Raw genomic sequence first — 23,087 nt, 5'->3', positions numbered from 1 at the left:
TCATCTTGGTTACCTTGGGCTGTGACATCCAGTCACCCTGAAATTTTTCTGGAACCAGGTAGGGTGGAAAGAATAAATGCATGAAAAAGTACTCTTTAATTCTTCTGAGTCCTATTTTCATCAACTACACAGTGGAGAAGTGAAAAAACCAACAGCAGTAAACCAAAATATGTGAAGTCTTTGGTAAACTGTCAATTCACTATAGCATATTATTCTCATTATCTATACTTTTAATATTTTATCAAATGGAAGGGTAAGAGAAACCAGATAAGCAAGAACATGGACAAACTTACCAATATTTTAAAGGATTTGGCCCCTTTATTGCAACTGGCTATGTATTCAGAAAGTGTTTCCATTTGATCAAGTTAAAAACAATTTTGGGAGTATGGCAGTTAAACCAGTCCCAAGATTTCCTCTTAAAATGTCAGCCCTGCGTGAGGAGCTTCATGTCTTCGGAACATGCGGCAGAGAACCCATATGCCAACAACCAGACAGGCTGGACCACCTTCTATTTCTGTTTCTGGGCCTCCAGAATAGACTTGGGACACAAAGCTGACACCTCTCATAATTCTGCTTGTGGAAGGGATGCAGCAGGGGTGAAGACAAGGAGTCTCACCCTGGGGTGGCCTTTCAGGTTTGCATGTTCTACCAGAACAGACACAACATGGTCTTTCTGCCTGAGGCCATGGGGTAGCCATGCTAAAAATTGCAATCCTTGGATCCCGGACACCATTCTTAGAGTTAGGGAGACTTCACAGAGCCAGGGGATTGAATCTGACTGACTCCATCTACCTAACATGAAATGGTCACCTTGTAGGACATATTCTCTTAGAAAGTAAGAAAGAAGTATCCACTTTCAAAAGAGACTCTCAGCAGGTAATATGGGTCAGCTCAGTTTATTTTTAGTTCTGCTTTGGCAGTAACCACAAAAGGAGTCTAAACTCACTTTTTTGTGCCTTTGCATCCTGCTGGCATGTCCTCACCAAAGACCCACCCTTTCCATGGTGACGAATAGGACTGATCAAGGGTTGCCACTGCAACTGCTGCCATGTACCCCATACATTCTTCCAGAGGCTTCAACACTTCTGCTGATAAATTGTGAGGATTCTTTCCCTTCAGAGACATTCTGACAAAGATGGAAGGTCAATATAAAGGCCAATAAGACGTATGAACCCCAAAGTAGTGTTTTCAGACAAACCGATCATATCTTGACAGTCTATTGCTCTAGATTATGATTTGAAAGCATGTTCTAAGATGGATAGGAACAGGGAACAAGATAAAAGGCAACTATATTAAACTTGGGAAATTCTTCTTCTTTAGACAAATGAAATATTTGCAGAATCTGGTAATAAAGAGCAGATTGATAATACATAATATGCAGACAATCTTCCTCTTGAAATGTTAATGGTTTATAAAGAGTAAACTGCCCTGTAGAGCAAATTATGATCTTGTTTCAACATGGGCCCAAATGGTAGGAACCATGTATGCTATTAGGATTAGAGAAATGAATGCGGACAGGGTTCAAGAATGATGAAAAATAGAAGGTCAAAGTTTTCTAAGATGCAACATCATGAAAATCATGGCCCAAAGCCAAAAACAATGCCCCCGACTCCACATCCTATTTCCTTTACTCCCCTTTTATTATTTTATTTCCTTTCTGGGGCAACTTTCAATGCTAAGGAACCACAAACAAAAGTGACAGAGACAATAGTTAGAAGAGGAAGACTACGGAAACATAAAAGAAAGAAGGACAGAAATCTCTTCACAGACATTTTTAAGGCGACAGACAAGAGCAAGCCCACCAGGCAATTACTCTTTTAGGTTTCAGAAGACTCTAAAAGTAAGTTCCTTAAGTTAGAAAAAAAGCACAGCACCAAATATAAAACAATAACTATCACCAATTATAACAAAATGCCCAGATGCTTCCTTTGAAGCTAAGCAGCCCATCTCTATCTTATAGTATTTGTTAGAAAGCCAATTACCTTAACTAAGTCTTAGAAGAGCACCGTGTTGGGAGTATTGTGATTGAAAGGCACTGTCACTTACTAGGGCATCTCTCCTCCTCCTCCGTTGGAAGCTCCTTCTCTGGCTTGGGAGGGCCTTTGATTTTATACACCAAGGCACGGAGTTTCCCAGTCCAGGAGGTGTCCTCTTCCTCCTCTTCCTCTTCCTCCAAGGGAACCCCTAGCAAGGCACAGAACAGAGTGAAAACCTCAAATAGTACATGAAACCACTAATGATTCAAAGAACATAAAAAGACTGCCTCCCACCCTTCTGGAACTTTCTAAAGATACTATAGGCAGCCTCTCATAAATATTTATCTACATAATGTCTCTTAGCAAGTTTTTTAAAAAGATGATTTTTGTGTACAAGAGCATCAAGGAATTTCAAGCTCAAGACTTAACTTTTTTAAACCTATACCCAAACTGGGCTCTAGAGTCTCTGGGAAGAGTTAACGTTGAGTTACTTCAAATGAAAAGATCATCTCTTATCCATACATTTCTCAATCCACCCTTGTGCAAGCAGCATGAAGGCTGAGAGCCACTTAAAACCAGCAGATGGGTATCAAAGTAGGAAACGCCGGCTTAGAATCCTTAAGGGGAAAAGTTGTCACATTTATATCACTTAAAAGTTAAAAAGCGAAGGGCATCAGAAACTTGGCTCAGCTAGGAGCAGAGTCCCAACTATCTAACTTTAAACTGGGTGAGGTTTACATAAGGATCAGATATTTTCTTTCCTTCTTCAGAGACTCAGTTCCTACTCTTATATCTCAGCAAAATGTCTTCTAGGTGGAAGGAGTTTGGGTCATATATTATGAGGATTATTTCCTATTTCTCCTCTGGCCCAAAGAGTTTGGAGAGGCTCATTTCCTGAACAATTAGGATTGTAATTTTAAATAGAAAACTAACTTCCTAACTCGCCACCAACTTTGAACCAAGGAATCAGAAGCAGACACATCTTTGATAAGCTTTTATCCCGGAAGCTCACCACAGTGAATGAGAAGGTCTTCGTGGAAATCATAGAGCTCCTCCCGGATCTCTTCTGGGCAGGGGCAGTTCTCTCCCAGTTGAAAGTTAAGAAGCATGTTGATCTTTGAGGGACAAAGAAGAATGGCTGCTTGGTTCTCAAGGTCGGTCAAAAGAACTCCGATCTTGCCTTAGACACCTACCATTCTTTGCAAATTTTATTTAGCTCAATTTTTTTTTTTTGTAAAGACAGTCAACATTCATAAGTGACTTTCACTTTTTTTTGATTATGAAGGTAATTTATTAATTGCACAAAATTGGGAGAATATCTAAAAAAGAAAATTTACTGAGGTCTCACCACTCAAAGATAACCACTGTCAATATTTTACTTAACATCTTCCAGTCTTTATGTACGCAGACGGAGATCATACTCTAGACAAACTTTTTTGAAACCTGATTTTTCCACTTGACAATTTATCTTGAGCATTTTCTTAACCTGATTTTTAATAGGCGCACTGCATTTTATCACATGAATGAATAGCAATTTATGGAAAGTTTATGAAAATACAACACTCTACTAACTTGTTTTCATTTTTTATTTTTATAAATAAAGTTGGTTTGAATTTCCTTTTACATAATTTTTGTTCATGTCTGATCATTTTCTTAGGATAAATGGTTAGAAATTAAAGGACTGGATCAAATGGTTTGTACATTTTAATGGCTTTTTCTATGAATTGTGAAATTGCCCTCTAGAAAGCTCACAACAATTTCTATTATTATCAAATTTATAAAAGAGTGTGTTTTACTTAGCCATCTTCACTACAGTAATGGGAGTTAATACATTTTCAAACATTTTCCAATTTAATGGGTGAAAAATGTCATATTCCTGTTGCTTTAATTTGCATTTAATTGGTGAGGTTGAACTTCGTTTTCCCACACATAAGTACCATTTTTATTTCATATTTTATAAATTCCCATCCATGTTCTTCTTCCATTTTTCTGTTGGGTAATTATCCTTAAAAAAACTAATGGGTGAGTACTTTGCACATCTCTAGATTATTAGCTCTTTGTAACACATACTTCAAATATGTTTCCCAGTTTTTAGTGAGCTTTTAATTTTGTTTACAGGATTTTTTTCACATTAGGTTTTGTATTTTACAGTCAGTCTATCATCTCTTCCTTTATAATTTTGTCTCAGAGATTCTCAACTGTTTTTGTGTCTCTGACAGACTGGTGAAACCTATGGATTGCTTCTCACACTTTAAATACAAGAAATAAAATGTGTGGGTTGCAAAGAGAAGCGACTATACTGAAATTCAGTTATCAAGATCATAAAAAATAAATCTGTGATATACTAACATAGGTACTTGTTTATTAACTCACTAGACAAAAAGATCTAGTGGCAGGTCTCACGTCCACTGTAATCCTGAAGTAGTGATGAATGTAAATGATATTTCAAGATATCATAACCACTGTCATGTGATATAAGAAAATCGGTAGGTTCTGTTTTTAAGAAAGGCAGGTACTTGCTTTGCTGCCTATGTTAATAATTGAAAAAAAATGCTATCAGAGATTAATGACAAGTTGGTGGAAATGAAGCTGTTATTCACAGATTCCTGGATATCCTAATTCTTTCCACAGACTCACGAACCCGAGGTTAGTCAACACTGGGAGGGTCTGAAGCAATAACTAGAAGCAATCTTGTCCACTTTGCTGCTGCAGGCAGGGTAACCCAAACACCAGGCAAAGGGGTATTATTTTCTTTCTGCTTAGGATTCTAGGTAGAAAACCCTACAATCTCTTTTATTCAACATGAACCTTATTTAACGTTGTTAGGGAAATCCTTATTCAAAGCTTCTCCTGCAAATCATTTTTTGAAGTAGGTAGAGGTAGTGTTTGCAGTAAAATAATATCCATAAAACAGGCTGGAAGAATAACTTCTGTGGTTGCTCCACAACGTTAAATTATGGTAATTATATCAACAACATCCAATGATAGGCTGTTATTAAATAAAAATATGATTTGGTGATCTGGTTTCAGAGGCAGAAAATTACTTTCTTTACTGAAACATCTGTCCTTTGGGGGACCACTTAGGAAGCAGTGGCCCACCAGCCTGCAGGGCATAAAACCAAAAGGGGAGTGAGCTGGATTTTCTGCCGTAGGTCATACCCTTTAACGAAGCCCTTTCGAAAGGGAAAGCTCGCTGACTGTTTGGCTAATTTGCCAACAACCATTAGACTAACCTCAGTTTTAGCTTCTTTCGCACTCAGTTACATCCACAAGTATTTTTTTTCTCTGTCTGAATACTGTATGGATATAGGGCTGAAAACCTCTATTTTCTCCTCAAAGGTTACAGAAGAATGAGGTAATCATATAGCTGTTTTAAAATTCAAATTCCTATGCATCCTATTTTCCAAGTGATTTTGCATTGCTATCTCCTAAAATTGATCACAATCCTCCATATCTTTTGTTGACATTAAATTCTTAATTATTTAGAGAGCTCTAGGGGTAGGTTCCTTGTAGAAATGAACACTCTGGGAGGGGGTGCCCAAGGGGCAGCTGAGTTTGATAACACTTAGTGTCCCTTCTTTCATTTTCTTCCTCAACCAGCAGCACCAGCATCACCTAGAAACTTGCTAGAAATGCAAATTCTTGGGCCTCACCCTAGACCTATGGGATTAGAAGCGCTAGAGGTAGGACCAGCAATCCGTGTGTTCTGAAGCCCTTCTGGTGATTCCGATGTCTACGCAAGAATCACTGATCTAACACATGAGGGAAGAATTTCCAGAGTTACAGACATCTGAAACGATTGTTCAGAGGACTGGTTAGAAGAGTAAAGGAGGAAGTGATTCAGGCCCTGGGGACGCCAGATGAGAAGGTCAGGGGGCAGAAAGGAAAAAGAAGGGTGGAGCCAGGATCAAGAGCTACGTCCACGAGGATAGTGTTAGATGGACAACCCAGTTCTGGCTGGGTTAAGGAGATGCCGGAAAACAGGCATAAATTCTCCTCACAGGGTCACTGACAGAAGGTCACAGAACATAGCATGAGGCAAATGCAAATACCACTAACGCTAAAACTAATGATAGCTCGCAGTACGTACAGAATGTCCACTATAAAGCAATCTAAATAGATTATGTCATGGGATCCTCACAAGAACCCTGGGAGGGAGAGCCAAAAATTATCTGTATTTTGCAGCTGAAGAAACTGAGACAGAGAGAGGTAACGTGCCCAAGACCACACAGCGACTGATGAGGGAGCCAGAACAGGAGCCACAGTCCGAAGCCAACACTGGTGTTCTAATTACCACATCACCTGCCTTCCCATTATTCACAAATACAAGCTGAGCCAGTGTTTGCCCAGTGAAACGGGGATCGTTCACACCTGCTGCCAGTCTAAAAGTAGTCTGACAACATTTGTAAAGCCTTCAAGAGTAATTCACACTCACTGCATTTTCCTCGGCACCAATTATCTACTCCAGTCAATCCCAAGGGCCTTCTCATTTTGCCTCTAGCAAAGAGACATAAGCTCTGCCTGCTCTTTTCATGGCCAGTATCACTCAAGTGAATCTCTTAAAAGCGAAGATATGTGGTTCATTTTTAAGCCAATATGAATACCTGTGTTCTATAAAACAGGTTAGGAAAGTAACTGGACCAAGTTGTGGTCGTGCCATTAATATAAAATGGTGGTAATTATACTGGCAACAACTTATGGAGAGGCTGCTTATTAAATATATATAAGATCCAAAGACCTGGTTTCAGAGCCAGAAAATGCATTTCCTCACTGAAAGATCTCTTTTGAACACTGAGGGAGCAGTGGCTAAGCAGCCTGAAGGACATAGGTGAGCAGCTGAGCAGAAGGGACAAATGGAAACTATTATTTTCTAAGGTGGCCCTCCTTTATTTGCAAGTTTCTCAACAGGATTTTTATTCTTTTCAAAGTAGCCTTCCCATGGGGCGAGGCTGACTACAAGGTGGGTACTGCAAAGGATGAAGATGGCACATCACAGAAGAGGACTCACCTGCCCAGACCTGACCTCCAGGCTGCCTGAGGCTGAGGAGGCTTTGTCGGGTCTTGGTCAAGGGGCAATGGGATGTGGGCACTGGGATGAGGAAGACTGTGCACCCACTCTCATAAGCTGGGCTACACTGACCATATTCTGTTGATCTTTGATAGAGAGGAGTGACTTCTGGAAGGAGTGGACAGACATCTCTTCACGTGGTGGATCCTCGCTGGGTGAAAGTGGGATCCTGACAGTGATCTGGTCTTTGACTCAGTGATGGGGGCATAGGGATGAGCGAGCAGGGGAAGGGAAGGAAGCTGTGCCTTAGGTACAGTTTCGGAAGGGTTATTTTCCCACCCAAGATAATCGGCAGATGCTCCTCAGTTGTCATTAGCAGAGGACGAGGGCTGTCTCCTGGTCTTGTGCTGGGCCTTTTGATCTCCCACAGCTCTGTGGCTGCACCGGGCACAGAAAGGTTTCATGTCCCCTGCTTTGTAGGCTTCAAGTTCTTCCACACGAAAGGGCTGGACGCTCAGGAAGGGGTCCTTACCTGCTCCTGTGGGGGTGAGCGGAACTCCCTGGTCTTCCGGGCTGTCAGGGCCGCAGACATGTTCAGGGCCTGCATGAGCTCATTGTAGCGGAACTTCTGATTTGCCTGGAGCTTGGAGACATAAATGTCGCCAAATGCCACAATGGCCTCCACTCGGTGCTGCAGCTCACAGTCACAGAGGTAGCTGAGGAGCTCACACATCTGCAACAGAAGCGTATAGATAGGCTGATATAATAATGCTCTATGTACACTGGTGAAGTGGCTATCATCCCCATTTTACAGATGGCAACACTGAGACTTATGCAATTTAAGTAACTTGTCCAGTGTCACACAGTCACCACAGAGCTGTTACTTGAATCCAAAGTGGCCTGAATCCAAAGACCAGCTCTTCAGGGCTGAGGCCAGCAGAATAACAAGAAAATGAGCTCATAAAAGACAGTGTACCTGCCTCTGGAGAGAGAGCAGCATTTCTTAGAGTGTTCCTACAGGGCTCCAACCTCAGTACAGAACCACCACCGAACTGCATGTGTGAGCACAGGCTCCTTCCTGACCATTTCTGGCTCTGGCTGACGGGAAATTGAGACTTTTCTTTCCCTTCCCATCTTTCATTGTTTTTGTTTCTTGGCACTGTTTTTCTGTGATCCATCCTTTAAGGTTGTTATTATGACTAATCCTATTACTATTAGAATTTATACTAATAAGAAAAACAATAACCATAGCTAATTGAGCACTAACTATTTGCCTCACACTATGCCAGACACTTGCCATACTTTATCTCCGTTAATCATTAGTGTTCCTGATCTTTTTATTAAAGCAGAAGTTCTATTAACTCACCTCCATGACTATTAACCCCTCACGTGACTAACGGACACTCTCCAGTTCGTCTGGGCACTGACGACGGTGCCCCTGGTAGTGGGGTGCTCTCCCTCTGCATTCCACACAGCTCTGCTCCCACCTGGTGAACCAGGACTCAGAGCTTATGCCCATCAGACTTGTGATTATAATTACATTTAATTAAAAATTATGTGAGCCAATGAAATAGGAAAGCTAAGTTGAATGACTAGAGAACACCTGGAAAAGGCAAGTTGTTTCAAAAAGAAATGCTAAACATTAGGCGTGAGCTAGACAACTACCAAAAGTTGGGGGAAATCATAAAAATCTAGAAGCATTCTACACTCAAGTTGCTTTCCAATTACCTCTAAATCTGCAGCCTACCTTAAAGACCCCCAAACTGGTCTTCACAGATGGTGTGTAACAAGTGTTATCTATGCAAAAGAGAGGACTCTGTGCCAATCAGACTCACAATAAAGAAAAGGTCCTGGCCCTACATCAGAATAGCACATTTATATGTTTTAATAAAATGTTTAAGGCGTAGGTGTAAAACTTGTTATGTTGCTTCTCTATATTCAATGTTTTGATTAACAGACCACTTACCAATCCCATCACATTGGATAAGACAGTTTCAACTGCAGATTACTTTATTATAAACATTTTATGACAAAATGTATTTCATATTTTTTAAAAATATATTCTGATTTTTTTTATTATACTATCATCAACATTTTACAAATCATAAGGCTAAGGATCTGATGGGCTGAGTTGGCAAGTTTATGTAGCTAGTAAGGTTACAGCTATGTAACAATAATATGTATTAATAATATGTAATACGTAATGATAATAATATGTAATAAGCTACAGTTATGTAGCTAGTAAGCTCAGGCAAGGGATGGCTGAGCTGGGCTCGCTCCGTGGGGCAGACTGTTCTACTCGATTCCTTTTCATTTCTCTTATCTTAGTGCTCAGGAGACAAACACTGCCGTCTTCAGGGCACCACTGATGCTGGTTTACACCTGGTAAGACTACATTTTAGGAAACGTTGAGGTTTCCTAGGTGGTGACAAGGGGCAACTCTGAGTGGGCATGACTCTTTTTCTTAGCTCAGATGACAGTTTCTTTGAATGCCAGTGTGACAGACCACATCAGCTTGGTGTGACTGAGCATGGCAACAAATGAGCGCAGGTGATGAGTGTGGGCACCCTCTGAGCCAGTTCCTTTGGTCTACTCCACAGCCAAAGGCTCCTCCCCCTCTCCAAACAGGATCCCACAAAGGAGCCCTTTAGTCCCAAAGAGTAAGAGAGAAGATCAGGGCAAATCCATCCTTGTCATCAGAAGAACAATTCCAAAGCACACGCCTTATTGACAAGGGTTAGTATTTTCGTTTTGGCTGGGGGAGACTTACAGAGTACATGCCACGTCAAAAACAAGCATGACCAGTGAATGCTCTCTCTTAGCATCTTGGCTACACTCCACATGTAGGCCAGTGCCCAGTGCTACTCTCACCACCAGGCAGCACTGTCTCCCTCCCCAGCTCTTTCCAAGGGCAGGATCTTTGCTGCCCTGAGTTACCTGCAGCTTGACGGACTCTGGTAATCGGGTCTGTAATAAGCCTTTGACTGGAGCCTCCTTGCTGGCCTTTTCCCCAGCCTCCACTGCCTTCTCCTCCACCTGGGTCACTTCTTCCTTCTCTGCTCCCTCCTCCATCTCCCCACTGTGCTCGCCAAACACAGAGGGATCGATCAGGAGGAGGATCTGCCGAACGCTGTCATCGTCAAACACCCCCATGACCAGCAGGGTTCCGATGAGTTTCAGCACAGGCACAAACTGGAACTCCACAGACCCCCCAACAGGGTCCCGGATGTGAGCGCCACTGCACTGCACTGCCTCTGTCAGCATGCTCAGAGCCTTTGTCTTGAGAATCTCCAAGGGAATCTCGGGGCTCTGTTTCTGGTGCTCCTCGCTGGTCACAACAAAGCAAGGGGTGGAGAACCTGAAGCCTGGCTTGAGGCATGTTCTCAGGCCTACCCCAGGCAGTCCGTGCCTCTTGGACTCATCTGGGTACAGGCGGATTTTCCCGGTGGAGCTTGTGATAGGGATGATGTACTCATTCTTCATCATCTGCTTCCTCTCTTTAGCACTGGCCAGATGGATACTGATAAGCAGGTCATAGAAACCAGACCGAAGGAGGCCGGGGAGGTACTTGTTGTCAATGGCGTAGAAGAGCTGGGAGAGGTCCACGTGGCTGCACAGGGCGTAGGCCACTCGGCTGTTTCCCAGGGCACACACAGCGCTGTAGAGTCTCAGAGTGTGGTAATGGAAGAGCATCAGGTCTTCTTGCTCGCAGAGCTCCAGGATGTCCACACACCTGAGGACAGCACAAGCAATCAAGCACTCCACGGGGAGAAGAATGCACCAGAAGTCAGCAGAGTTCGCGCTCTCTGAATCCCCAGGGATTTCACCCAACCCAGCGAAGGCAGAAGGGGTAGAAGGATGGAGGAGTCTCTGCCACACTTTCTCTTACAGGTTATCCTTCCTCTCCCAGTTCTGATCCATATCCCAGTTCCTGATAATCCTCCTTCCCTAACTACAAGGGTCTCAAAGGTCTGAACACTTAAGACACATGGCTTACCAAATATGAAAGTCTTCCTTTTTCGGGAAGAACCCAAAACCTCAAAACTGAAAAACATCCAGAGGTGACTTGGTCTTCTTACTTATAAGTTCAAGGTGATCCTCTGTTCCTGATGTAAGAGCCCCTAAGAAGATGCAGCTGAAGCCCTGTGTCAATCTACCACCTACCTTATCTGTATAATCTCCAGTCTACCATCATCCACGGGGCTTTCCCTCCCCTGAAAACAAACACACCTGCACTCTTGTCCAGAGAGAAAACATTCTCCACCCCGAGCTCAATCGGCATACTCAATTCATTTCCTTCTTCCTGACTTTAGAAGTCTACTTGCCTGTATGTTACTCCCTCACTTGTGGGGGCCCAGGGCATAGGCTCTGATCCTGGCTTAGATTTTCCCTTTTGTCTTGCTCCTCACCATGGATCTGAGGACCCTTTGCAGCTGGCTTACTTGGCTGGACTCCTGGTCTTTTCTCCTCCTTCCCTACACTAGCCTGTCCTGCTGCGCCCATGACCCACTGGAACACCTGAATGGGAGCTGTGCAGGTGTCAAATACCTCTACTCACTCCCCATGACTTTATTTTCTTAGTCCAAGAGATCAAGGGGTCATGATATCCGTAACAATAAAATTTATTTAATTCTTACCACATATAGAAACTGGACTAGCTTTTACCTAAACAATCTCATTTTTTTCTCCCAGTAATCATCTGGGTGGGAAATTATTTTACTGTACTGATGAGGAAACTGAGGCCTGGAGTCCATGAATAACTTACCCCAGGCCACACAGCCAGAAAGTGATAGCACTGGAATTGAACCTAGGCCATAGCCAAGAGTATTTCTTAACAAGAGGAGACCAGGAGCCTGATTCTCAGTTTTCCAATCAAGCTAGGCATACTTCATTCTTCGCCTTCTTGTCATCAATACATGTATTTTAGGGTCACACTAGAGTTTTTAACTGAAGGCTTAGAAACGTTCCTGAGTGCAGGCACTCAGAGCTATAGCAAAGGCCCTGTGGCAGGCACATTGTAGTGAATATCCCACTGTTTCTGAGTGAATACGAAAGCAGGGAAGGGAAAGAAGAGAAACAGAGGCTTGGAGGAAATCAATAGTCATCTTGGGACTGAGAAGGGCCCTTGGCCAATAAGGATGCTCCTCCTTTCCTCCTGGGCTTGCTGGGTCCTGCCTCACCCGCCTCCCAGGCCCGCCCCTCCGTCTTTGGGCCCCTTCACTACCTGTTCTCCTCAGGGATGTGGAGCGCCATCATCTGCAGGGGCTCCAGGCACTGCACCACCCAGCCATGGCGCTCGCTCACCCGCTCTGTCTCCACCTTCAGGAAGCTGTTGGGCATGCGGCTCCAGAGCACGGGCTGGATGGTCTGGATGTCCAGGCGAGGTGGGCACTGTGGGACTGGGTTCTTCTCTTCACTCTTAAATATGGCCGCTGACAGGGGCATTGCATTCTGGGGCAGGGCGGAAAGGCATTAGAGAGGAAACACACGTGCAATACGGAGATTCTCGGTTGCTGGAGAATGCACCTGGGTCATGACAACCAATGTGGTTAGTAGAAATTAAAGAGAGACAAATGCATCCAGGGACCTCTAAGGGCTTTATTAGCCTTAATTAAGACCTTGCCTAGTGGGATAAATGATCACTAATTAATTCTTTCAGCACCCAATAGAAGTGGGAGAAAGGGAAAAAATCTACATTCTGTCATATAGATTTCACAGGCAAGTGTAGAGTCTTGGGGGGGGGGCGCTATATGAAAAGCGAGAAGTGAAAGATTCTCATTTTCTGAGGCGTGGGATTTTCCCCCCCTGGTCACTGCTGCCTTCTCTTGTCACAGCCATTAGAAGAGGGGACAGATAAATACCTTCAGCTTCCCAAGTTCAAACTGAAATAAAGCAGTGCTTGTGGGCTGCAGGAAGACGGCTGGGAACACTTTGGTATTGGGCTCCACCTGGAAACCAAAGCAAATCGAGATGTTTGCCCAGAATCACAAAATCATAGGGGGCTAAGTCATTCAGTGTTTCTTTTGGTGAGGAAGACTGGCTCTGAGCTAACATCTGTGCCAACCTTCCTCTATTTGGTATGTGGGATGCCGCCACAGCATGGCATGATGAAGGGTGTGCAGGTCCACGCCCTGGAGCCAAACCCACCAACCCCTGGCCGCCAAAGCAGAGTGTGTGAACTTAACCACTATGTCCCTGGGATAGTCCCTCACTGAGAGTTTTAATCAACACCTTCATTCTAACCTCCACTGAAAGAGGACAGGTAGCTGGTGGGTGGTTCTCCACTGCTCAGAAATTCTCAGAGACCTGGTGCCTATGGTAGACACTGTCACTGCTCCCCACCTTAATCACTCTTCACTCGCTCTACTTGGGGCTGAACCACCTCACGTCTTTTCATTTTCTCTCTCAGGTAACTCCAGCCAGCAGCTTTCTCCAGTGCTCAGGACACGGTCACAGGTGGAGAGCAACTAACTTGCCACCAAAGGCAAAGCCTGCTCTTGGTCACGGAACAATGTGATGTGCTGGCTCTTCACAGTGCACGTGGGTTGCACTATCATTCATCACTCCTGCCCACAGGAGGTGACAATTGGGGGCAGTGCAGTGATTTCAGAATTAGTTCCGAAGGCAAATGGACATGGGTCAGGCAAGCCCAGGGGGACTCAGAGCAGGGCCTCTCAACTTCGGTACTACTGACAGTTTGGGCTGGGCACCTCTTTGTTCTGGAGGGGGTCTTGTGCACTGTAGGGTATTTAGCGGCATCTCTGGCCTCTACTAGGTAGATACCAGTACTACTCCCCACCCCCACCACAGTCATGACAACCAAAAATGTCTTCTGAGATTGCCAAATGTCTTGCAAAGGGACAAGTGCTCCTAGTTGAGAACTGCTGCTTTACGGGCAGAGGCTGTGAGGTGCTTCCCTGGAATAACATGACGAGTCTGCCTCCAGAGCCTGTCTCCTCACTCAAAATCTCTCCTTTCACTTGGTTCCTGTTGATTTCTCTCCACCTCCGTCTCACTCTTTACGATTCTGCTTCTCACACTGAATGGCGCGGGATTCTGTGACTGTCTCTTAGCTGTCACTTCCATGAGGTGCGTAGATTGATTTATTTATGACATCAGGGGCTCCACTTAGTCCTTGCTCACTTTGATGTCAGGGTTTTGATCAGACTCAGAGGATCATGGGAGGAGAAATGGAACTTTAATTCCACCAACTGAAGTCCTTTGCCTCTAAGAAAATTCAGACATTAGGAAATTCTTGCAACTCTCCTGAGCATCAAATTAGCGGGTGGTAGGCGGTGGTGACATACCCTGAGGTGTCCCCCAGTGAGTCACGCCTTGTATAATCCCTATAATTCCCTAGAACCTGTGTCTTGTTTCTAGCAAACAGAACACGGCAAAGTGAAAGGACTGTCACTCCCTTGATTAGGGTACATTACATAAGACTCCATCTCAGCAGATTAGAAAGATTCTCCAGCTGGGCTTGGAGCAGTCAACTGCCCTGTTGTGAGAGGGCTACATTATAAGGAATTCCAGGGGGTCTCATGGGACTGAGAGTGGCCGGCCCTGGCTGCAGCCGGCAGGAAATGGAGCTTCAGTTCTACACATGCAAGAAACTGAATTCTGCCAACAACCATGAGAGCCTGGAAAAGGACTCTGAGCTCCAGAAAAAAATGGCACTGGCTGACACCTGGATTGCAGCCTTGTGAGATCCTGAGCAGAGGACACAGCTAAGCTGTGCCCTAACTCCTGACCTATGGAAACTGTGAGGCAATAAATGTATGCTGTTCTGTTTTTGTTTTTTTGGTGAGGAAGATTGGCCCTGAGCTAACATGTGTGCCAGTCTTCCTCTATTTTGTATGTGGGATGCCACCACAGCATGGCTTGATGAGCAGTGTGTAGGCCTGTGCCAGAATCTGAACCGGAGAACCCAAGGCCGCCAAAGCAGAGTACATGAACTTAACCACTATGTCACTGAGCCAGCCCCAACGTATGCTGTTGTAAGTCACTGAATTTGTGGTAATTTGTTATGCAGCAATAGAAAATTAATATAGTGAGTTTTCTTTTTGTCAGGGTGTTTGTTACAAGCATCCCTTAAATAATGAACTTCCTCAAGTTAGACATAAGTTTTACAAAAAAACACTTTTGGGGGGCTGTAAAAGTGACCTAAAAGATTGCACTGAAGTCCAGTGCTACCATTTGCTCATGATGAAATGGACCAGACTGGTTAAACCCCAGACTTGTGCCCAGCACATGGTCTTCTAGTACACTGCAGTGGCTCATATTTCAGGCACAAATATTTGCTTTATGGTACCCAATGCTTCAGGCACCCATGGGTGATATGAAGGGATAAATGCCTGTAAAATCAAAATATGGGGACAGGATTGCTAGAACATCCTGGCTGTGTATGAAATAAGCTTGTTAAGGATATTCAACAAGTAATTATTTAGTGCCTGCCATATGCCTGCTTTGTGCTGACTCTGGGTTTACAGTGGTGGGGACACAAATAGGAAATTCTGATCTGATGCTGTAGTGACTTTGGCCATAAGGTAAGAGTCACCCTTGGGCAGGCCCCAGATTTCTCAAATACCCAATATGTGACACTTAGAACAATGCACGATCCTCAAGTCATCACAACCTGAAGAAAGCAGAGCTCTGGTGGCTGAGAAAACTTCACCTGGACCAGCAAGAGGCCCATGAGTCTGTGCTCATGGGGAGAGAGAAATGCATTCATCCATAGGTTACTTATGCTGAATTAAATCACACAGTACAGGGAGCTACAGGCTGAAGACGGTGGCACGTGTTTAGGTCCCTCAGAACTGGTCCCTGCAACCTTCATAAACCTCCCTCTAGATGCCACCAGGGCCCTCCTCAAACCCCCCTGAGAGAAGAGGTGTTTTGAAAGCACTAAGGATGCCCTGGGCTAGGTTTATAACCACTGTGCGGAGGATACTCCCAACAAAATGAACCATGGAAATTTCTCTTGACAAATTGAAATGGCAAGCAATAGGATACATTGGAGTATATTAGGAAGCCATTTGGTATAAACCTAATTTGGCCTGACTTTGTTTTTTCCCAAAGGGCCTGACTGTGGCCATTGAGCATGCATTGTATATCTGCTTAGACATTTTGAGATAAAGGTGCAACTTCCCTCCCCCTCCCCACGTTGGCATCTCCTTAAAGATTAAGCATCTTTCCTTAGGCTGGGAACTGATTGCAGTGCTCATCTGCGATCGCCCAGCTTGAGGCAACAGACCTGCCACCCTGAGGGGTTCACCCAGACAGCAGACCTGTCTGCTGTTTCTATCAATCGCTGTGCCTACAGAGCAGCCTCGTGACTATTGTAAAAGGGACATTTCAATCATATGTGAAACACCCTCTTTGAGGGTATATAACCACCCTGTATACCCCCACTTCTTTGGAGTGCTCTGTTCCTTTGTGGAAAGACTCTCCCAGGTTATAATCCTCAGATTTTAGCTCAGAATAAACTCACCCAAATTTTCATTTATAGATTGGTTATGGATTATTTTCGTCGACACTCTTCAATCACTAAAATAAGAAGAAAATCCAACTGTGGGCTCATGATAGGTGCATATGAGGATAAAAACAGTGACTGGTGGTGGTGTGATCAGAATCCTAGATGGCCTCATGACCCCGGGGTTACTCCTGTGATCCTGAATGTTACATGGCAAAAGGATTCTGCAGATGTAAGTAAGGCAATAACCATAGATCTTAAGAGAGAGAGAGATTGTCCTTAGGGGCCTAATCTAATCGCACAAGCCCTTAAGAAGAAGGTGTTTTCTGAGGTCGGCCCGGTGGCATAGTGGTTAAGTTTATGTGCTCCGCTTTGGCAGCCCAGGGTTCACAGGTTCAGATCCCGGGCCCGGGCCGATACATTGCTTATCAAGCCATGCTGTGGTAGGCATCACACGTATAAAGTAGAAGAAGATGGGCATGGATGTTAGCTCAGGACAAATTTTCCTCAGCAAAACGAGGAGGATTGGTGGCAGAATTTAGCTCAGGGCTAATCTTCCTCAAAAAAAAAGTAGGTGTTTTCTCCTGCTGGGGACAAAAGGGAAACTCAGAGGGATATGAAGCATGAGAAGAACGAGATGTGCTCTTGTTGACTCTGAAGATGGAAAGGGACACGTGAGAAAGAATGGATGTACCTCTGGGAATAGAAAGTGGCCCTGGCTCATAGCTGGTGAGGAAACAGGGACCTCAGAACCTCAGCCTACAGCCACAACCCGATCCTGCCAACAACATGAATGGGCTAGGAGTGGATTCCTCCCAGAGTCTCCAGGCAGAGTCCACTCAGCCCAGCCAACACCTTGATCTCGGCCTTGTGAGAAGCTGAGGGGAGAATGCAGTCAACCTTACAGAACTGTGAAATAATAAACATATGCTGTTTTAAGCTGCTAATTTTGTGGTAACTTGTTAGGTTGCAACTAAAAAACAGTGGCTTCCCACCCAAGCTGGTCAGTTTGACAGCAAACACTTAGCAAGCACGCAGCAGGTGCCACGTACTGTTCACGTGCACGAGACACAGCAGTGCACACGAGAGACCAGAGACGGCCTCTGTCCTCAAGAAGCTTACATTCTGGACGGGGAGCTTCCATTCTAACAGAACAAGCAGCGAGCCCAGATGTGAAGGTGTTGTGAAGCACCAAGCGCTTTCTTCCCTTTGTGTTTAAGGAGCCCTTTATCATGGGCTGGTCTATCTTGTCCTTGCAATAAGAGACACTCTATTTCTAATCATGTGTGAAGGTCAGGACATAGAAACTAGCCTGAATTGAAAGCTAACCCCTCTCGTAAATCTGAATCTTACAGCTGGCTCTGTTCTCAGAGCAGTGTGGCTGGGGTGGCAATGACCGAGGAGTATCTCTTGGACACACATTTTATTTCTCATTTCTCCCATGATTACATTAAGTGGGAGAGAAAAAGGTTTTCAAATTGCATAGCAGTATTTAATGGGGAGGTCTAGAAACAGGGTTTGAGAGAATCCTTCTCTCATTATTTTGGTTACTGGTCCTTTCTGAATAGAAAGACAGTGTATAAATATTGCTGCCCTGCTCTTCTTGAGATAATTGAAAAATGAAAATGGCTACAGCTGCAGAATAACAATTATCCCACTGCTGGGAGACCATATGCACGGCTGGACACATTACTGCCTCGCCTGGAATGAGAAGTGGGCTGGCTGGGTGCGAGCCTAGCAAAGGTCCCTGTGCAGAGCCCTGACATTCTCCCCATGCACAGCAACATTCCTTGGGTGGGGAGGTAGGACTGGGACCACTGAGCAGAGTAATCAAGATTTATATGCATGGAGTAGAGGAAGGCAATCCAGAAGGCAGGTGCCAACATGCAGCTCAGAGAAGACAACAGACCAGCCCAATGTCACCCAGGAACTACAGTGAACGATGGGACCAAGATGGCCACAGTATTCTGCTCTTTGTTGTAACATCTCCTCAACATCATGGGCTCGTCCCTGAGGCAGCCAAGTCACTGCTGCTGTGAATGCCCTGGGTTATTTATTTATTTAGGGACCTCCGAAGCCCAACGAGCCTTAAAAGTTATTAGATGCTTTAGAGCTCTCTGAAGCTCGGGGAGGACCCTTCAGTCAAACTCATTTCAAAAGTTAATGGGAAAAAGCTAATGGATTCTGAAAGACAGCAGTAATGTACATAAGCGTTTTCTTAGGGGACTAGGGGGAAGGTGGAATCATGAGAAAGTACTAGAAGAATAATACCTTCACTCTCTGCTTCCAAGCCTGGTTTTGCAAAGGCCTCTTTCTGGGAACGGCTGGTTGGGTCTCAGCTGCTGGACGAAGCCTGCTGTGTGGTGTTAATGATTCCACCTTTTCCCAGGAGGAGAAGGAGGTGCACAAAGTGTCACCCACTGCAGGAGGTACTGAAGAGTGCCTCCATGCCAGCAGGCTGTCCCTGGCCCGCAGGAAGGGTTTGGTCCATCTGCTCTTGGTCACCAAACATTTCAGATTTGGGGTGGCTACTCTCTCTCTCCCCTCCAGACTCCAGCTCTCCAACCACAGGCCAGACAAAGGACTGCCAAGGAGCTTTTCAGCCTGGAGGCTGTAACCTGGGGCTGATTCTCGAATCTGGGGTTTTATCCACTTACATAGTAGCAGGATGCTTTTTATGCGCTGCAGTTAGTTAGGCTTCCTTAAACATGGACTGCAATTGTCCTGGTCAGAAACCTTCAGGAGCTCCTCATTTCTTGTTAATACCTCCCACCTCTCCAAATGAATTTGTTACCACTAACCATAAAGGCCCCATTCTATTCTGTCCATTGTTCCTCAAACATCCCTTACAATCCTCTCTCTCCATGATGCTTCTGTGCCATTCTTTCAACCTAGTATACTCCTCTTTTTCTACCTGGAAGAATTCCTTTTTGCTTCAAAATCAGGATTTCTCGGTAATGAACATTTTCCTGATCACTCTCAGTGGAAGCTCTTCCCTCCTCAAACTTGGATAACGCTCTCTGTGAACACACACGTGAGCCTCTCCATTCTCCCCATGCAGTGTCAAGAAGATTTAATACAGAAATTTAACTCCTTAGCCTTTCCCATGGTATGCTCTTTAGAACTCCAGGCTTAGAGAATGTTACTAATTGTTAAAGTGAAAAAAAAAAAAAAGCTTTCTTGGTTAAATAATAAGAGAAATACTTGGTCAGGCAGGTTTCTTTCTGAAGCATTTCTCAAAATTGTCCTGTACTGATGTTTATTGCAAAACTTCAAAAGGAGGATATAGTATGTGGCATTTCCCAAGATTGCCTGGCCATCAAGGCTGAAAATCCTGCTTAAAGGAGATCAGTCTTCTTGTGGTTAATGACAGGTAAGCCTACATGTGTATAATTGATGTTTATCCTGAGTAGTTCTATCGGAGTTCACGGTCAATGAAATACGGAAACACATTATTTATATAAATGCATTTTAAAAGACTTCTGTAAGGAATCCATAGGAAATGAGAATAAATTTTTTGCAAAGGGGATACTCCCTGGCAAATTAATCAGTTCTTATAGGTCTATATTTTGAGTATAGAAGTTTCTTAAAGTGAGTGTAAGTTTCTTAAATGAGGAGTTTCTCTCTTCACCTTTTAAATTTTGCATCTTGCACAGCACAGGTAACATAACAGTTGCACAAGAAATACTTACGGAATAAATGAATGACCTTTTAGAGCTTATCACCAAGGAAAAGCCATCTTATCTTCTAGAAAGATGACCAGCATATCTGATGAACCAACTAATGATATTTTCCCATCTCTTAACAAAATGAAGTTACTTTATTATTTGTTTTCCTAGATGGCGTGTGGACCATATGGGCTCATCAACTCCACATGCTGAACATGGAGAAGAATGAGGAGCAGAGCCTCAGGCACTCAGGCCTGGGACGCCCCTGTCTTGGCCCCAGAAGCTACCCCTACCTGGTAGCAGGTGCCAAGTTCTCTCCCATTGGCCGAGAAAGACAACATGCCCATCGCCAGATCCACGAGGCAGCCAATCTCCAGGTCCACGTTGCTCCGACTTGATCTTTGGGAAGTGGCCACAATGTCTCCCCCCCAGACCATGTAGCAATTGCTGCGCTTCACACTAGGAGCCAAAGAGAGGAAAAGGCACAGAATCTGGACTGGGGCAATTTGCAGTCAGGACTCAGGAATGAAGAGCCCCCAAAGCTTCCAAAGAAGCTTTCTAATCATCCCCCAATAATTTTTTTCTTAAGTGGATTCATTCAGCTTCACCCCAGTCTCCTGAGGCACAAACCACTCAGTTTAGGGACGAGGCAATCTACCAGGCTCCTTCCCTCCAGAGCACAGTGTTCAGGTAACTGTTCCCAGGTCAGCGTCAATTCCCCTACTGAAACAGATAATGCGGAGGGTAGTATTCCCACCTTAGAGACGGAAAGTGGAGGCCCAGAGAGGGTGACCACCATAGGTAGACTTATATGGGGATTTGGTACAAGGGGCAAGAACAAAAATCTGCCTTCAGAGTCCCAGTCCAGTGTCAGAGCAAAAGGCTATAAGACATGAGAAAACTCAGGCCTACTTCCTTAAGATGGCTGGCCTGGGCCCAGGAAGACAGACAAAGTAGATAAAGCTTGTCTTTGATGCCGTCTCACCTCATGACCTATACTGTGCTGCCCGTCCCAGCCCCCTGGAGTTCTGCCCCTCACACTCTTCACTACCTGCCAACTCACACTCTTCACTACCTGCCAACTTGGGTACCTTTCTCGGCTAGCTGTCTCCTAACCCCCAGAATGCAAACTCCATTATAGGCATTTGGATTTAAAAGCCAGCTATAATACCCAAAAAGCCTTTAAGGCTCCAAAGCCTGAATCCTTAATTGTAAGATTTCAAACCCTGGGTGGGCTTTGGAGAAGTATCGAGTTGGTAGAGGTGATTCCCAGACCCCCTCACGATGGCTGTGGGCAAGAGACAGCTGATTTGCCCTCCTCCCACGCCCAGCCCTGTGTACATCACCTGAGGGACTCCATCACTTGAAGTAACATGAAGTGATTTTTCTCAAGCTAAAGGAGAGAGCAACTCTATACTTGATGCTAGAGCAGCCCCATTAAACCTCCTAAGGTCAATCTGATTTGACCTTGGAAAGCCAAGGGTTTGATTAGATTTCTCCAAGGTTTTTTCCAATTTTAGAAGTCTATCACTTTTCCCTACAACTGTAAATCCCCTTTGTAAGCATATGTTCACCTCTGGGGCACCAACTGGGCTGGTTTTTCAGCGTGAATGCCCTCAGGCAGGGCCAGTGAAAATTACCACTTCACAGAGTTATAGCCATTGCTAGAGTTCCATAAAGGTTAAACCGCATCTGTGTTACCACAGCTTTTAGTGATTAGAGTACTAAATACACTGATGACTACACAGAATTCAATCAATAATGTATTGAAGCTATGGGCATGTGAAATGCCACGCCCTGTCATATTTTAAAGGGCCCAGATATGAAATGCCTAAAAACACCTGAAAATTGATCCTGTATTTATTTATTACGCAAGACAAAGAACTATGAATTATTGAACACGTGCTGTCTACTGGGTCTTATTCTAGGTGCTAACGTGTCAGTAAATTTTTGAAATAAATATGGTCACTGAGGCTCAGATAAATCAAGTAATCTGTCTGGCGTGGCACAGCCAGCAAACTGGAGAAGTAAACCCAAATGGGACGGTCATGTCTGCCTTTTGTTTTTTTGGCTGAAGAGCAAAGTCAGAATTGATCACTTGCTTTTGCATACTCTCCTTTCCTACCTAGCCAGATGTCGCTTATAGCATCTATTCTGGGTCTTGTCATAGGACAGACATTCAGTAACGGTAATAATAATAACATTTATTGAGTGCTTGGGTAAAGGCACTGTTCTAGGCATTTTTCTATGTACTATCTCATTTAAACCTCACAACACATTATGAGATTGGAACTATTATTCTCATTTTATAGATGAGGAAATTCAGGCCCAGGGAGGTTAAGCGACTGGTCCAAAGTCACACCTCTAGTAAGTACTGGAACCCAGTTTAAATCCCAAGCAGTTTGCTTCCAGAGTCCATGCTCTTTATCACCTGCCCACGATGGTCCCCTATGACCCAGCAACTGTACTTGACCTCTGGCCACTAGTCTTTGACGAGCCAGTAGCATCTGAAGAGCACTGATTGCAAAATGTTCCTGACTTTGTGGGGATGAACGTCAGCTTGAGAAACAACTTATTATGTCTCTATACATGTCTGTATGGGAAAGATTATTAATCTCACTAGGTGGAAACAAGGTCTGGTCTCCAGGGTCACCTCTGGGGCAGAGCTGACCCAGGGTTCTTTCTCTGGTGGCAGTACCAGTGGACTGGTGGGGGGGGCGTATGGGTGTGTCTAAAACATGTTTTCTTTAAAGACCCCTAATTTCTATTTGGTGGTTATTATTCATGAATGTGCTATGTCTCTTGTATGTTCTTCATGCTTGCAGCCACTGCAAACTCTTGGGATGAAGAGTTCTGAGTTGATCAGTTGCTGTGGTAAGTCTTTTTATTTCTTCTGACTTGACTTCTCTCAAGCACCCCGGGATTTTTCTGTGCTGGTTCTGATGTTGTAGAAACTGGGGCTT

The 23,087-nt window shown here is 44.4% G+C and overlaps 1 protein-coding gene across 11 annotated transcripts in view; it reads right to left on the bottom strand.

Moving 5' to 3' along the window:
• The window catches only part of RYR3 (ryanodine receptor 3), a 484,412-nt gene that overhangs the window by 155,606 nt on the left and 305,719 nt on the right, over nt 1–23,087 (bottom strand). For all 11 annotated transcript variants that reach the window (XM_023620680.2, XM_070239375.1, XM_070239401.1 and 8 more), the window contains 7 exons: nt 20,418–20,583; nt 12,846–12,932; nt 12,209–12,435; nt 9,922–10,717; nt 7,517–7,717; nt 2,989–3,091; nt 2,047–2,184 (listed from right to left, as the gene is read on the bottom strand). In XM_023620680.2, coding sequence (XP_023476448.2) covers nt 2,047–2,184; nt 2,989–3,091; nt 7,517–7,717; nt 9,922–10,717; nt 12,209–12,435; nt 12,846–12,932; nt 20,418–20,583 — 1,718 coding nt within the window. The remainder of the gene's footprint in view (nt 1–2,046; nt 2,185–2,988; nt 3,092–7,516; nt 7,718–9,921; nt 10,718–12,208; nt 12,436–12,845; nt 12,933–20,417; nt 20,584–23,087) is intronic.

This window comes from Equus caballus, chromosome 1 (assembly GCF_041296265.1).
Source record: "Equus caballus isolate H_3958 breed thoroughbred chromosome 1, TB-T2T, whole genome shotgun sequence".
Lineage (NCBI taxonomy): Eukaryota > Metazoa > Chordata > Mammalia > Perissodactyla > Equidae > Equus > Equus caballus.
Note: the sequence above shows the minus strand (reverse complement) of the source record. Positions and strands in the feature narration are given on the sequence as shown.